Below are 18,099 nucleotides of genomic sequence, written 5' to 3'. Positions count from 1 at the left end.
CAGTTTCCTTCTGGTACAAAAGCTAGCCTTTTTATGGACAAATATGTGATGTGATGCTGTTTGCCATAGTTTTGGGAAAGGGACTCAGAGAGGCTGCCATAAAACTCAAGGAAGAGGCTGGTCCCTCAGAAGGGAAAACACTTAAGTTGCATCACTAGATGAGAGACAACTCTATGTGGTTATTTCTTCTGCAAGTTATATCCTATTACAAGGCCCAAGAGAAGGTCACTAGTTCTGCTCAAAATAAATGAATGGAGCCAGGTTTGGGGATTCAATAATGGAATCTTCCCCCAGCCAAGAATTCCCTTTCTCTGGGTGCTAATTGAAGGGATAAGAGACAATGGTTTATTTCTCTCACCTTCAAATCTACTTCTGCCACCAAGTAAATACAGCAGTCTACAACACTCTTACATCTTGTCCTTCTTTCCAGGACACCAGCGTATAAAACAAAAGAGAGAGGCATATCACTCACCAGTGTCAGGTAGGTACTCTGGCCAGCACAGGTGGTTCAGTCCAGTCGGAGCACTGTGGGAGAAGGGATGGCTTCTTCTAGGGAAATTCAAAGACTCTGAAGAGGTAACAGTCATCTTCCTCCAACACTGGGAGAGGAGGAAAGAGGCAGAGAGTAAATGAAGAAATGAGATGACATGCAACATCCTAATTTTTAATTGTCCAGGACCTTTGCTGTGAGCAGAGCACACAGCCACAATGCACACAGCTCTAGGAGGTGTCCTTCACCGTGAAATCCATGAGGAAAAACAAAGCTTCTCCTGGAGCCAGTAGTCTGTAACCTGTGTGGCCATATGTGGCAACCACGGCAGAATAGGTTGTCATTCACAGTGTGAAATGAGGCCTGCTGAGGTCTCCAAACCACTGGATCTCTCCCAGCTGGTCAGCCACACAGCCTGACATTTCTCCAAAAGCAAAACTGTTATAGTTTGAGCTAAGGCATATTCTTTTAGGAGTACTTAAAATGCAACTCATCAAGTCCCTGACTCATAGGGTCATAGTGATGAGACAGACCTTACCCTTTAGACAGTAAGGACCAGTGTTGTATGGATCTTGGGAAGGCAAGGGATATTATCCCTTTCTTTATCATCCCACTGTCCAGAGATAAACTTGGCCCCTCCCAGTTTTGTCTATTTTATAAGGTCATTGTATTAACCTAAAAGTTGTGGTATGCATTCAAATAAATGTTTGTTCCCTTTCCTTTTCTTTTGTATCCTTCATACTATTAAGTAATAGTGCTTAGAAAATTCTTCTAGTGATTTCTGGAAACATAAATATACTTAAGATGGAGTAGCATACTCCAACCCATCTCTTCCATTTGAATGCAACTAAAAACCTTGGACAGATGTATAGATCAGTTATCTGAAGACTCTGAAAGTAAATGGTAACAGGTCATTTGGGGAAGGAAACCAGAATTTGAAGTTACACTGATCCTGTGGTAAGTTTCCTGTTTTGTTGTTCCTGTGGTATCCCCTGGCCTGAACTCAACAGCAGCTTGAAACTGGGTGTGAACAAAAAGCACTCCAAAAGAACCCCTCTCTGGTCTGAAGAGAGGGAAAAGGGGCCCCTACAGGTATGAACAAATGGGGGAGGATCCTCTATGTTGTTTCCTCCCCCCAAGACTCCCAGGAAATCCCATTGTAGTATGGCAGTGATGGCCAGGCAGGCAGCTAAAACTCTGAGGGAGGGGAATCCTCTATGACCAGAGGAACTGTGGTACCAAGAGCATGGGGGGAAAATCTCTGTTTTTTTTTTCCTCTCTCTGCCTCCTGCCACTTGGCTCCAGAGGCAGAAGCAGTTGCAGGAAGTGTATGGGAGAGTGGGAAAATGAAACCTCAGCTTTCTAGCAAAAAGATCAGGAAGAGGGAGCTCCTGGAAACCAGGAAGTGTCTGGAAACATGCAGAGAGGAGGGAGCTAAAGAAAATGATCCCATAAAATTGTCTATGAACTCCTGGACTTGTGCCCAAACTATCCATGGGTGGATTTGAGCCTAAACAGAATACTAAAGTCTTGGAGAATAGAACTATGAGGTAGAACATTTTATAGGTCCCAGACTGTCTACTGGGTGATCCACATTATCCAAATAACACTGAAAACACCTTGAAAACTGAACTGACATAAGAGACATAGTCTCTGAAGGCCAATCAGAACTTGTAGCCTAAACTAGATCTGTTTCCTGAACAACTTAATAGTCTTAAAAACTTATTAGAATAATCTCCATAGGAACTAAACAAGGCCCAGAGTCTCATAATATTCAAAATGTCTAAGATGCAATCCAAAAACTACTTGATATACCAATAACTATGAAAATCTCAATAACTTGTAAGGGAAAAGACAACATATCTCAATACCAAGATGACACAGTTGTTGGAATTATCAAATACTTTAAAGCAGCTTATATAACCATGATCTAAGAAGTAAGGGTGAACACTCTTGAAATGAATGGAAAATGACAGCAGGGAAATAGATGCAAAAAAGAATGAAATGGAAATACTAGAACTGAAAAATGTAATCACAAATAATAAATTCTTGGGCACAGTTCAATCACAAGATGAGATGATAGAGGAAAGAATCAGTAAACTTCTAAATAGCTCAATAGAAATTACCCAATCTGAAGAACAGAGAGAAAAAAAGATTGGAAAAAATAAACAGAGCCTCAGGGACCTGTGGGACAACAACAAAGGCCTAACATTCTGACATCAGAGTAGCAGAAGGTGAAGAGAAACTGTGGTGCAGAACAATATCAAGAAATAATTTCTGAAAAGATCCCAAATATGGTAAAAAACCTTAAGTTACAGAACAAGAAACTCAGCAAACTTCAAACAGGGAAACCCAAGGAAATCAAGGCCCAAAACATCATAATTAAACTACTGAAAACTAGAGACAATGAAAAAATCTTGAAAGCATCCATACACTATCCAGATCATATTAAAGGGAACAATCATTTAAATGAGTACAGATTTTTTATCAACGCCAGAAAAAAGTGGAACAATATTTTTAAAATGCTGAACCAACTGGCAACCCAGAATTCTATATCCAGCAAAAAATACTTTAGGAAAGAAGGTGAAATAAATATATCTTTGCATGAATAAAGCTAAGAGAATTCATAGCCAGCAAACCTGCTCTAAAGAAACTTTAAAGGAAGATCTTCCTAGAAAAGGGCAACGATACCAGAGGGAAACTTCACACTTCAGGAATTGAAGGAAGAGCAACAGAAATGGTAAATACAACAGACTGTTATTCTCCCTAAGTTCTTTCAAGTATGACCCTGAAAAGCAAAAATTATAATACTGTCTGAGAGGTGTTCAATATACGTAGATGATATGTGACAACTACAGCATAAAGGGGGAGATTAACGGGACTGATATGGTGGAAGATTTCTACATTCCACTCGAAGTGGTAAACATTAATTCTAAGTAGAGTGTGAAAAGTTAAGGATATATGCTAATCCCTAGAGTGAGTATTAAAAAAATACACAAAGAAAAATAGTTTAAAAAACTCAATGGATAAGTTAAATTGAAAACTAAAAAATATCTAAGTAATCCAAAAGAAGACAGTAAAAGGAAACAGAGCAATGAAAATCAGAAGAAGAAACAGAGAACATGGTAGATCTAAATCCAAACACATCCATAATTACATTAAATGTAAATACTCAGAACACATAATTAAAAGATTTTCAAAATGGATTAATGAAAAAAAAACACCCCTTATAATATGCTATCACAAGAAACCCACTTTCAAAATAATGATAAAGGTAGATAAAAAGTAAAAGGATGGAAAAACATATGCCACACAGACACTAATCTAAAGGAAATTTGAGTGGTTATATTAATATCAGACAAAACAGACTTCAGAGTAAGGAAAATTACCAGGGATACAGAGGTATATTACCTAACAACAGGCTGAATTCACCAAGAAGACATAACAGTCCTAAATGTGTATGCACCTAACCACAGACCTTCAAAATATATGAAGCAAAAACTGATACAATTTAAAGGAGAAATGGAAAATCCACAATTATGTTTGGATACTTCAACACTTCTATCTCAGTAATCAATCGAACAAATGAACAGAAACATAGCAAGGGAATAGAGGAAGTGAACAACACCATCAACCAACTGGAATTAACTGACATTTGTAGAATAGTCCACCCAACAATAGCAGAATACACATTGTTTTCAAGTGCGCATGGAATATTCACCAAGAGAGACCGTATCCTTGGTGATGATAACAACAACAACAACTTAAATTTAAAAAGATTGAAATCATACAAAGTATGCTTCTCTGACCATAATGGAATTAAATTAGAAATCAGAAATAGAAAGGTAATTGGGAAGTCTCCACCTACTTAGAAATTAAGCAGCACACTTGGAAGTAATCTATGGTAGTGGATTGTTCTGAGAACAGTGATCTAGTGTTCTGATTCCTTCAACATATGCTCTATTATTCCTGGTGTTCTGACTCTTTCAAGCTACACTGTATTATTCTTTGTCATGCTCTTTTGGTAATCATACTTGTAATATTTCTTTTTATGTTTAGAAGAAACTACCAGACCATTATTTGACTCAACCAGTATATAATCTCCATTTCCTATTAAATTATCAGAATTCTCTCTTATGCCCTGAAACTTTTTACAATCATAGAATCTGAGATTTGGAATTCTCTAGAAATCGACTTTAATCTTGGTTTAGGGGGAACTGGACCCTGTATATACATGCATTCATGCAGTCCAAAATAACATCTGATTTTTAAAAAATAGCCATGTAAGCTAGTGACTATATCATTTTCATAAAACTTTTTATTGTCATCTCTCACATAGATCACTAAATCTTCTCTCCTTGCTCCATACCATATTTGTCTTGTCACTCCCCTGTTAAAGGCTTTAAGCCCTAAAAGGCTGCCCATTGTTATAGGATAAAGTCAAGATTTATTGACATTGGGCCGAATTCTCACATATTGTTTTCTGACAACTGCAATGACTTGTTATCTGCCTCTCTACCACCAAGCACCTACCACTCACTACTCACTACTCACTACTCCCTTGATACTCCATGAATTCCATACTACCATGCCCTTGATCTTGCTAGTCCCTCTACTTGAAATGCCCTTCCCTGGTGAAATTTTATCCATTCTTCAGGGAAGTATCTCCTTCTCTGCAAAGTCTTCCCCATGCTCCCTCTACACAGAATTACCCACACCTCTTCTCTTATTAACAGTGTTTTGTTGGTATCACTACAGCACCTGTGTTGCAGTATAGTTACTGTACAGTTTTATGTATATTGAATTACAATATACATTTTATTATTGTGTTGTCCCTCTAGCTAGACTGTAAGCTCCTTGAGGAAAGTGACTGTCTTCATATTTTATCCCTCCCATAGGCTTTAGTCAAGCTCATTTTTCAGGGAGGGGCTGATATAGAGGAAGGGAAAGGACCTAGGTTTCATTTAGCCCTTTCTGTGTGTCTCGTATGTACTGTACAGTTTGTTCATCGTTTCTCATTTAATTCCCACAACAACCCAAGAAGGTAGAAAGTTATTAACATCTCCATTTTACAGATGAGGAAACTGAGCTTAGAGAGGTTAAGTAACCTAACTTGCTCCAAATCTCTTTATTTTCTGTGCCAGCCTTTTAGAAAGAGTAAATTATGCTTCCGTTTCTATTGCTTCACTTCCTCCACTTTCCTCACTTCTTCCCCACTCAGCTGTACTCGTTCTGTCCACGCCTCTGGACCCACACTGCTTTCACAAAGCTCAGTAATCAAGTTCATGTTGTGAAGTCCAGTGAGTCACTTTCAGTGCTTTCTGCTGCATTTGACATTGCTGAACAGGCCACCATTTCTGCTCTACTCCTTGGCCTTCTCTTCTGGTTTTCCTTCCTTTTTAGTGACTCTTCTTCATGTTCTGGGTTCAGCTTCCTCCTCTTCTGCTAGAATATGGACTTTCCAGGCTTCTTTAATCTCCATTTTTAGCCCTGACCTCATAATTCCAACACTAATTTTTGGATATATCCATTTGGATGAACGACAGCCACCTCTGACTCAACAAGTGCAAGACTGAATTGATCGTTTTACCCCTTTCTCCACACTTCATGTCCTCCTGTGCTCCCCATCTCAGGGAATGTTATCATCATCATTCATTTACCCAGTTGTTAGCTGAAATCCAAGGAAACATTAGACTCTTCTCTTTCTATCACCTCCCACATCCAATAATAACCAAATCCCATAGATTTTCTTTTAAACATGTCTCCAACCTTCTCCTAGAATGTATCATGTGGTGGTTAAAACATGGACCCTGGGGGGCCAGGCTTCCTAGGCTTGAATCCTACTGCTGCTACCTACTAGTTATGTGGCCTTGGCAAATTAATTATCTTCTTTATGCCTTGATTTTCTCACTAGAAAAATGAGAATAATATTAACAGTAAAAAATGTGTAGTTTCATCCCATCAGTCCATAACCTACATAAAACAGTGCAAGTAGAACTGGGCTTTGGAGACACAGATTCAAATCCAGTCTCCACCAATGTGTTGCCTTAAAATTTTGCAAATTTCTTAATGTCTCTGAATCTCAGCTTCCTCATCTGTAATATAAGGTATAACTGACTCACAGGGTTGTTATGATAACAAAACTGGATATATTCATGGGATGACTTATTGCAACCTTTGTGACAGACTCTTTTGACATGGCCATTTTGCAATGGCAGGTGCATCAAAACAGTCACTTCAAAATATAAAACAATACTTTTAATTTACAAGTAGTATGTTCAGCTTATATCTCTGACCTTTATTGATTTATAATTGTCCCCTGTCCTCTCACACCCCTCCTTGAGAGTTATAGTCAGAAGGCAAAAAGTACTTTGTGAAAAATGACCTAATAATTGTGCGCGATCCCCATTTCTGAATCTCACCCCATTCTTCATTCTAGTCCCAGCTATAGGTTTGTATTTCCCTGATGTGGGATTTGGCGAGGCCCTCAACTATTTGGCTACTCCATTTATGTTGTTGTCTGGATGTATTGTTTGATAATATCTCAAGTAAGTTTGTTAATTGTATGCAGAAAAGAGCTAACATAGCAGATCTGAGGCTGTTATCTTTAGAAGGGCCTGTGTGTAAGACTGGCTCTTGGCTGGCTTCTGGAAACTTGGCACTCAAACTGTTCCGTAACTGATAAGGATGGTTCACTGTGCCTAGACTGTCTGTACAATTTTTACATATCAGCTAATTAAAATGAGAACTTACAGTTCTCAATTGTATAATGTGCTTTATGCCACACACCTGCTTTCCTTCTATTTTGGTACATGCTTAAGCAGGGAGTGCCTACATGATTAGCCTGCCAATAAAAACCTTGAGCTCTCAGTGACTAATGGGCTTCCCTGGACAGAAGCATTGGGTATATGTTACTGCATTTTTTTTTTTCTGCTGGAGAAAGAAGCATGTTCAGTGTTCTCCCTCACAGAAGGGAGGAAGCATAAAGAAGACTGCATGGATTACTTATTCAGACTTCACCTTTGTCTTTTCCCATGCTGATCCTGCCATCCATCCTTTCACTGTAATAAAGCCTTATCCATAAGTATGATTTTATGCTGAGTCTCTTGAGTCTTCCTAGCAAATCACTGAATGTGTGCATGGTCTTGGAGACTCCCTGCCTCCCCCCAAAAAATCTTAGTTCTTAAAAACTGAACTTTTGGAGACTTCCAATTCTGCTAGGATGGATCATCCCCATTCTTACAAGGTCCTTCCTCTTTCAACTAAAAACTCCAGCTATAACATAACAAACAAGCATAGGAAGACTCTGAAAGGTGGGCTTCCTAGAGACCTCAGGACTCGAGAAACAATAGGGTGCTGAGTGACCTGGATTTCCTTATTGCCTCATATATCCCAGACAAGGCACTGCAGAAGGCTCCAACTCAGAACCGACAACAAACACAAATAAAAAATCTCCAAGAAAAGCTTGTTTTCCCCAGCTAAAACACTAGGAAAAGGGTGGCTGTGATAGGCAGAATAATGCTCCTTGTATACACAACCTAATCCCTGCCTGTTATCTTACGTGGCAAAGTGACCTTGCAGATGTGATTAAGGTTAAGGATCTTGAGATAGGGAGATTACCCAGGTGGGCCCAACCTAATCATGAGTTGTTAAAAGAACCTTTCCCAGCTGAGGTCAAGGTTAGATGGAGATATAACTACAGAAGAATGGTCAGAGAGATGCCACATTGCTGACTTTCAAGATGCAGGAGGGGTCAGGAGTCAAAGAATGTGAGCAGCCTCTAGAGGCTGGAAAAGGCAAGAAATGGATTCTCCTCTAGTGCCTCAAGAAGGGAACACAGCCTTACTGATACCATGATTTTAACTCAGTGAGAGCCATGCCAGTCTTCTAATCTACAGAAATGTAAGGTAATATATTTGTGTTGGTATAGGCCAGTAGATTTGTGGTAACTTGTTATAGCAGAAATAGGAAACTAATAGAGATTTTGGTACCTGGAAGTGGAGTGTGACTGTAACAAACACCTAACAATGTGGAAGTGACTTTGGAATTGGGCAACGGTTAGAGGCTGGAAGAATTTAGAAAAGCATGATAGAAAAAACCTAGACTGCCTTGAGCAGACTGTTAGTAGGATTATGGATGTTAAAGTGATGCCTGCCAGTGAGGGCTCAGAAGGAAGTGAGGAGCATGGTAGGGAAAACACAAATTGCCCTAGAGAACAACTAAATTGTCGCAAACAGACTGCTAGTAGAAATATGGACATTAAAGGTGCTTCTAGTGAGGGCTGAGAAGGAAATGAGGAACTTTTTTTTTGGAAAATAGAGGAAAGAGAGTCCTTGTCATTTAGTGTAGGGAGCTTAGCAGAATTTTGCCCTGCAGTTATGTGGAAAGCAGAACTGGTATATGATGAACTTGGTATTTAGCTGAGGAGATTTCCAAGCAAAGTGTTGAAGGCACTGCCTGGTTTCTTCTTGCTGCTTGTAGTAAAATGCAGGAAGAAAGAGAGAAATTGAGGGAAGAACTGTTAAATAACAAGGAACTGGGACATGATGATTTGGGAAATTCTCAGCTTGTCCAAATGGCAAAAGATATTAAAATTAAGAATTTCACTTTCAGAAAACTAAGTCTAGAGAAAAAGCTGAGAGTGTGGCTAGACAACCATTTGCTAATACCTCAGAAAGATCAAAAGTCAGAGTATTCTGTCATAAAAAAGGATCTTTGAAGACACTAAGCATGTAACTCACAGATCCCCTTAGCCATCTTAGAAGAAGCCAAAAATAGAGACAGGATTATTTAGGAAAGATCTGTGGAAAAGTCTCTCGTTTAATGGAGTGAATCCCCATGACATACATGGGAGACCCACAAGTTTCTTGAGAATTTTATATCAGCAAAATCACTGCCCTCTTGGACCAAAAGGGAGAGAAAGCATGAAATGAAAGTGGGGCCAAGTAGAGAATTAACATTTCACTCCACCTTCCTGCCTGGCAGAAACAGGTAGCATGCTCCAATTTCCCTCTCAGGAAGTTTGGTGGGGCTGAACAGGGAGCTGATCTCCCATCCTCCACCTAGCAGAAGCAGGTAGTGCTCCAATTCTCCCACTCAGTGGTGTTTATGGAAGTGAGGGGGGAGTTTCCATTCCTTGCCAGGCAGAAGCAGGTGGCACACCAATTTCCCCATTAGGTGGTATTATCAGGCCAGGCAGGGAGCTGATCTTCCACTCCTTGCCTGGGAGAAGCAAGCAGTGGTGATCCAATTCACCTGCCAGGGTAGTGTCAGTGAATCCAGGGGAGAGCTGAGCTTCCACCCCCACCCAGCAGGAACCAGACTTAACGAGGCAATGGGAGGTGGGATGAGTCACCACTAGGTTTCACCACCTTCACTCCAGTGTTAGTGGGGTACAGCCAGGGTGATACTCTACCACAGCTGGCATTCACGAGACTGAATGATGTCATGCAAATCAGGACTAGTCACCACTCCAATATCACCTACCCTAGTGTCAGAAAGATAGGAGAGATGAACTTCCACACCTGCTGGGCAGCAGTGAGGCAGAACAAAGTGATGAGAGGCAGGACTAATTAGCACTCCACTTTGTACCCCCTCTCCTAGTGTCAGCAGGGCCCAGCAGGGAGTAGATCTTACATGTTGAAAGTGATGAGGTGGTAGGGTTGGTGCCCCACTTTCACCAGGGAGTTATCAGCAAGGCTGAGAGGGGAGCTGAACTTCCACTTCACCCAACTGCAATGAAGCAGCAAGTTAGTGTCCAACTTTTCTCAGGGGGACTGACTGCCAAAAAAAAGAGAAGAAGATAAGATCGGATTCAGAGTCTCATAACATAATATCCAGGATATAATAGAAAATTACTCATTATACCAAGAAACAGGAAAATAACAACATGAATGAGAAAAGACAATCAACATGCCAACACTGGGATGAATCAGATGCTGGATTATCTGACAAGGTAAAGCAATCATTATAAAAATACTTGAACAACCAATTACATGTTTTCTTGGAACAAATGAAAAATAGAAAAAGAATTTGTACAAAGAACCAAATGGAACTCACAGAAATGCAAAGTAAATTAAATAACTGATACAAAAAAGCTACTGAATAGGCTCAGTAATAGAGTGGAGATGACATAGGATAAAATTATTGAATCCGAGGACAGATCAATATAATTTGCCCATTCTGAACAACAGAGAGAAAAATAGACTGAAATAAAATGAACAGAGTCCCAGAGACCTGTGGGATAATAACATAAGAGCAGAGTCCTAGAAGGAGAGGGGAGAGAGAAAGGGACTTAAACAATATTTAAAGAAATAATGGCTGAACACTTCCCACATTTGGTGAAAGACATAAAACTACAAATTCAAAAAGCTTAGTGCTGTAGACTGAATGTTTGTGTCCCCCCTCAATTCATGTTGAAACCCTAATCCCCTGTGTGGTAGTATTTGGCGGAGGTAATTAGGTCATGAGGGTGAAGCCCTCATAAATGGGATGAGTGTCTTTTAAGAAGAGACATGAGAGAGATGATCTCTCTTTTGCCATGTGAGGACATAACAAGACGGCGGCTGTCTGGAAACCAGGAAGAGGGCTCTCACCAGACACCAAATCTCACCAGACGCCAGCACCTTGATTTTGGACTTCAGGCTCTAGAACTCTGGGAAATAAATGTTTGTTGTTTAAGCCCCTCAGTCTATAATTTGTTATAGCAGCCCATGCTGACTAAGACACTGAGTGGACCACAAGTAGGGTAAACCCAAAGAAGTGCTTTCTCAGAAACATCATAATTAAGTCTCTGAAAAAAAATCTTGAAAGCAATCAGCAAAGTTACATTACTTATATGGTAATATCAATTCTAATGACAATGGATTTGTCATCTGAAACCACACAGGCCAGGAGGAAGTGGCTCAACACTTCTTTTTTTTTTTTTTTTTTAATTTTATTTATTTTTTCCCCCAAAGCCCCAGTAGATAGTTGTATGTCATAGCTGCATGTCCTTCCAGTTGCTGTATGTGGGACACGGCCTCAGCATGGCCAGACAAGTGGTGCGTAGGTGCGCGCCCAGGATCTGAACCCGGGCCGCCAGCAGCGCAGTGCGCGCACTTAACTGCTAAGCCATGGGGCTGGCCCTCAACACTTCTTAAGTGCTGAAACAAAAGAACTGTCAATTGCCAAGCTTATATCTTTTTTCCTTTAGGAGGAAGGGAAAATAAAGACGTTTTTAATTGAAGGAAAAGTTCTCTAAACAGGAAATGATGGCAAAAAAAAGGCTTGGACCTTCATAAAGAAAGAACATTGGAATGGGTAAAAATTAAGGTAAATTTAATAGACTATCCTATTTCTCATGAATGTCTTAAATCGTTTTTGATGATTGAAACAAAAATTTTAAAACCATTCGATATGATTCTCAATATATGTATCGAAAGCACTTAAGACAATAATATTTTAAAAGTGGGGAAGAAAAATGAACCTAAATGGAAGTAAGATTACTACAGTTCACTGAAAGTGGTAAAACACTGATAACAGTAGACTGTAATAAGTTATGTATGTATATACTAATACTTTTAGCAACCACTAAGAAAACCATACAGAACAATATATTCAACAACACTACAAATAAATTATGATGGGATCCTAAAAAATGTTCATGTAACACACAGAAAAGTAAGAAAAGAGTATTGGAAAACAGAAGAAACAATCAGGAAACAAACAATAAAATGGCAGATTTAAGTCTTAACACGATAATTATTTCAAATATTAATGGTCAAAATACACCAATTAAAAGACAGTGATAAGCAGAGGGGATAAAATAAAAAGATTTAACAATGCTGCCTATAAGAAATTCACTTCAAATCAACGACAGGTTGAAAGTAAAAGGATAAAAAAAGGTACAACATGTAAACATTAATCAAAAAAGTGGTTATATTAATATCAAAGTAGGCTTCACAGCAAAGAAAACCAATTTTACACAATCTGTTCTAGAATATAGAAGAGGACAGAATACTTCCCAACTCATTTTATGAGGTCCATATTGCCCTGATACCAAAACTATACAGGCAGTACAAACAGGAAAACCCCAGCTCAATATCTCTCATGAGCTTAGATGCAAAAGATCTCAACAAAATATTAGCAAATTAATCCAGGAGTGTATAAAATTAGACATTCCACGTAAACTCCATCACCAAGTGAGATTTATTCCAGGTATACAAGGCTGATTCAACATACAAAAATCAGTTAATATAATCTACCATATCAAGAGGCTAAAGAAGAGAACATAAAATAATCACATCAATTGACACAGAAAAAGTTTCTGAAAAAAATCCAACACACATTCATGATTTAAAAAAAAAAAAACTCAGCAAACTAGGAATAGAGGGGAAATTCCTCAATTTGATAGAGATTCTATAAAAACACTATAGCTAATATCATACTTAGTCATGAAAGATTGAATCCTCTCTCATTAAGACAGGGAATACGGCAAGGATATCCACTTTTTCCACTCTTATTCAACACACTACTGGGATTCATAGCAACTGCAATAAGACAAGGAGGAAAAAAAGGCATACGAGTTAGAAAGGAAGAAATAAAACTCACCCCACCTGCAGATGATATAGCTGTCTATATAGAAAATCCCAAGGAGTCTTTAAAAAATATTCCTGGAACTAGTCAGTGAATTCAGCAAGGTCACAGGATCAACACATAAAAATCAATAATATTTCAATATACTAAGAATCAACTTGTGGAAAATGAAATTAAAAATACAATACCATTTCTAATAATTTCTAAGAAAATTAAATACAAAGGTATAAATTTTAAAAATGTATAGGATCTGTATCTTATATAGGGAAATTTCTAAATAGACAAAAATACTCTTAGAGCTAATAAATTCAGCAAAGTTGCAGGGTACAAGACCAGTATACAAATATCCATTGTATTTCTATACACTAGCAGTGAACAATCCAAAAATGAAATTAAGAAAACAATTCCATTTACAATATCATCAAAAAGCATAAAATACTTAGGAAACATTTTAACCAAGGATGGGTAAGACTTGTATGGTGAAAACTACAAAACACTGCTCAAAGCAGTTAAAGAACACCTGAGAAATGGAACAACACACTATGTTCATGGATTCAAAGAGTTAATATTGTTAAGAAGGCAATACTCTCCAAAGTGATCTACAGATTCAATGTAATCCTAAGAAAATCCCAAGGGCCCTTTTTTTTTTTTCCCAGAAAATGTCTTGAAAAATAACAAAGAGGACTCATAAATCCCAACTTCAAAACTTAATACAAAGCTACAGTAATTAAAACAGTATGGCACTGGCATAAGGATAGATATATAGACCAATGGAATAGAATTGAGAGTCCAGAAATAAACCTACACGTCTAAGGTCATTTGATTTTTCACAAGGATGCCAAGACCATTGAATGAGGGAAAGAATAGTCTCTTCAACAAATGGTGCTAAAATGATGAGATATCTACATAGAAAAGACTGAAGTTAAACCTCTACCTCGCACAAAACACAAAATTAATTCAAAATGAACCAAAAACCTAAATGTAAGAGCAAAAGGTATAAAAGCTCTTAGAAGAAAGCATAGAAGTAAATCTTCATTACCTTGCATTTGGCAATGGATACTGAGACACGACAATAAAATCACAAGCAACAAAAGAAAAAATAGATAAATTGGATTCTGTCAAAATTAAGTACTTTTGTGCATCAGTAGACACAATCAAGAAAGCAAAAGGCAACCCAGAGATGGGAGAAAATATTTGCAAATAACTTATTTGATAAGGGTCTAGTATCTGCATGTATAAAGAACTCTTACAACTCAAGAACAAAAAGAAAACCCAATTAAAAAATGGGCAAAGGACTTGAATAGACATTTCTCCAAAGAAGATATACAAATGCCCAAAAAGCATATGAAAATATGCTCAACATTAGTCATTAGGAATATGTAAATCAAACAATGATGAGGTACCATTCAGACCCACCAGGGTGGTGTAATTTAAGCAAAACAATAAGTGTTGGCAAAGGTGTGCAGAACTTGCAATCCTCATAGATTGCTAGTGGGAATGTTAAATGATGTGGCCAGTGGGGAAAACAGTTTGGCAGTTCCTCAAAAAGTTAATCATAGAATTACCGTATGTCCCAGCAATTCCACTCCTAGGTATATACCCAAAAGAATAGAAAACATGTATTCAAACAGAAGCTTGTACACAAATGTTCCTGTCAGAACTATTTACAATAGCCAAAAGGTAAAGAGAACCCAAATTTCTATTAATGGGCAAATGGATATACAAAATCAAACAAATATATCCATACAATGGAATATTATTCAGTCATAGAAAGGAATGAAATACTGATATATGCTGTAATATAGATGAAACTCAAAAACATTATGCTAAGTGAAAGAAGCCAGACACAAAAGGTCACGTATTGTATGATTCCATTTACATGAGATATCCAGAATAGGTAAATCCATAGGGACAGAAAGCAGATTAGTGCTTGCCAGGGTCTGGGGAGAGGAAATGGGAAATGACTGCTTAATGGGTATGGAGTTTCCTTTTGAGATGATGAAAATGTCTTGGAACTAGACAGAGGTGATGCTTGCAAAACTTTGTGAATCTACTAAATGCCACTGAATTGTACACTTTAACATGGTTAATTTTATGTTATGTGAATTTCACCTCGATTTAAAAGTAGGGGGGCCAGCCTAGTGGCATAGTGGTAAAGTTCATGTGCTCTGCTTTGGCAGCCCAGGGTTTGTGGGATTGGATCCTGGGCATGGACCTACACACTGCTCATCAAGCCATGCTGAGGTGGCGTCCCACATACAAAATGGAGGAAGATGGGCACAGATGTTAGCTCAGGGACAATCTTTCTCAGCAAAAAAGAAGATTGGCAACAGATGTTAGCTCGGGGCCAATCTTCCTCACCAAAAAAAAAAAAAGTTATATTCAACTCAGTAAAGCCCACATTAAAAAAAAAAGTGGGTATACAGGGATGAGGTGAGACTCAGGGATATGTACTTCACAAATACTTGATAATAAAAAGCACTGCTGTTTTATAAAGGGAAAGAACAAGAAAGGGAGCCAGGGATTGGGTAAAGGTATGCTGTATGCACTATGAAGTCAATTTTTAATAGGCTGATAGTTTCATGCAAAAATCATGTTATCAAAATGTCCCTAGAGACAAAATTTAATTGACTTAATATAATTTGTTTAATTCATTTAATTAAGATTGTTATATCAGAATGTCATGCACCTTTATGAGTATTATGCTGTCCAGTGCCTAACACAGTGTTTGACACAGAGTAGATCCTCAGTAAATGGTAATTACTACTGAAAGGGCTTGAGGGCAGGCCTGCCTCCTTCAGTTCTGCTCCTTGCCTTGCATGGGCCCAGATACAGGCAGAGACACACTGCAGAGAGGGAAGAGGGAGCCACAACCTCTGTGGCTCTGAGACACACCATCATGAAGTGTCTCCTGCAGGTTGTACTGGGGCAGAGGCAGGGCGTTAGGGCAGCACCATGCTGTATCCAGAGGGCCCAAGGGTGACAAGCTACAGCACAGGAGAGTCGGGGAAAGCTCAGGAAATGCAAGCAGCTGCCGAGGGAGGGGCTATCAGGCTGAGTCTGATGACGCAGGCGCGGGAGCAGCTTACTTGGACTCCATCTTTATGTGCTGTCCCTCCATGCATCTTCCTTTCAACCTGGGCCTGCTTCTTCAGCTTCCTCCTCTGCGTCTTCTCCAGCCACAGGTCATCTAAACTGTGTGAGTGCTGAGGCATGCTCCTGCGTTGTGGAGGAGTCTCCCTGGGGACGTTCTCTGCAGAGACGGAGGGGAGGGTCCATGTTACCATCTCAGTGGTAGAGAATGGCCTCTGGGCTGGCTCAATGTGAAAAGCTTTCTGACCAAGGGAGCAACTGGGCTTCTTTCCTGGTTGTTCTTCCCAAGGCATGTGGTTCTGGAGAGCAGAAAGGAGAACATATCAACTGGGCACACAGTGTCTTTTCTCTGTTCAGTTTTTTTTGGGTATAACCCCATGTTTTGATTCATCCCCAAAATACAGATTCCAGTGAAATACTTCATTCACAGTAATTTTGGAAAATGTGAAGATTAGGAACAAAACAGATCTTTTCTGTTAAAATTTCTTCTCTGAAGACTTTAAAAAAATCAAGTCTTCAACATTGATCAAAGAATTGGGACTTGAAAGTAGTTACTGAACTTGGCATGCTCATCAGAATACTTTTTAAAGGTCAGCAGTTGGGGCAAAAGCTGTTGTTTGAACAGTATCCCCTGAGAGCAGAATTGAACAGAAACACTCTCAGGCACTCATTACTTCTTTCTTGGCACAGACATTAACTAAATGTATGCACCGCTGCACCTTACCTATGCTGCCATCCCTTTGTCCCAGGATCCACTTACCCACTCAGGCTCCCTAACTGAATTTGTAAATAAAGTTTGTCCACATTAACAGAACACTTTGGCTTTGTGTGGACACGGCCATCCTCTCTGTTCTTTGGAATCAACCTATGGCCACTGGAAGAAGAACCCCTTTTCTTCCCATGTGTTCTTCAAGTCAGTCCACCCCCACCCTCATACCAGTGGACACCTCCTTCACAGCATCTCTTTGGAATGTCATCCCCAAGCACTTTGTATATACTATTTGGTAGAAAGAAAAAGGTGAAATTTCTTTTAACTATTTCAAGAGTCTGCCTTTAAAAATGTTTACATACGCGTATGTATATATACGTATGTATGTACATACGTATATATACATACATATATAGTCATGCATTGCTTAACAATGGGCATATGTTCTGAGAAATGCATTGTTAGGTGATTCTGTCATTGTGAAAATGTCGTAGAGTGTACTCACACAAACCTAGATGGTACAGCCTACTACACACCTAGGCTATATGGTACTAATCTTATGGGACCACCATCATATATGGGGTCCATCGTTGACCACAGTTATGCAGCGCATGACTGTACACATATATACATAACATATGGGGAGAGAGAAGAAGGTAGAGGAGGAGTAGGAGAGGGAGGAGGAGGAGGAGGCATAATTGTTGCATAATGCTTTTGGGGTACAGCCTGGGACTGGGGACTTTTCAAAGCTCTCTAGGTGATTCTAATATGCACCCAAGGTTGACAACCACTGTGGGTTTTTTTTAATTTCCCAAATATTGCTTTAAGTTTAAAAAGTGCTTTCACTTAGTTGTCTCTCCCCAACTCCACTGTGGGCTAGAAACAGCTGATATATTATCCACATCCTACAAATAGAGTAATAGAAACTCAGAGAGCCTAAGTGATTACCTGAGTTCACACAGCTCTGTGTGTCATTATATTCTTCTGATTCTAAATCCCATGTCCATTCACTATTCTACATTGTATAATTTCCTGTTGTTTCATAGCTGGAAATAACATCTACATAACTAAGCAAGGACCACACCTCAGACTCTTTAACTCTTGAAGTCCCCCAAAAGGGAAGGGATATTAATTGAGCACATTTTTATGCAAAGCTCCCTGTTACACATTTTATGTCACTAGATAGGGAAGCTGGGTCCTTCTGGGGCCATTTAGTGAATAAGTGACATAA

At 39.0% G+C, this 18,099-nt stretch overlaps 1 protein-coding gene across 2 annotated transcripts in view; it reads right to left on the bottom strand.

Moving 5' to 3' along the window:
- Positions 1-18,099, bottom strand: part of ARHGEF4 (Rho guanine nucleotide exchange factor 4) — a 151,645-nt gene that overhangs the window by 91,564 nt on the left and 41,982 nt on the right. The window contains exons 2-4 of one of the 2 annotated variants that reach the window (XM_058548709.1): positions 16,407-16,458; positions 16,156-16,319; positions 473-599 (exon numbers count right to left, since the gene is read on the bottom strand). In XM_058548709.1, coding sequence (XP_058404692.1) covers positions 473-599; positions 16,156-16,319; positions 16,407-16,458 — 343 coding nt within the window. Of the gene's footprint in view, positions 1-472; positions 600-16,155; positions 16,459-18,099 lie in introns of both variants that reach the window. The other variant, XM_058548708.1, reaches the window with a different exon arrangement.

Source organism: Diceros bicornis, chromosome 10, assembly GCF_020826845.1.
Source record: "Diceros bicornis minor isolate mBicDic1 chromosome 10, mDicBic1.mat.cur, whole genome shotgun sequence".
Taxonomy (NCBI): domain Eukaryota; kingdom Metazoa; phylum Chordata; class Mammalia; order Perissodactyla; family Rhinocerotidae; genus Diceros; species Diceros bicornis.
This window is presented reverse-complemented; position numbering and strand designations above follow the sequence as displayed.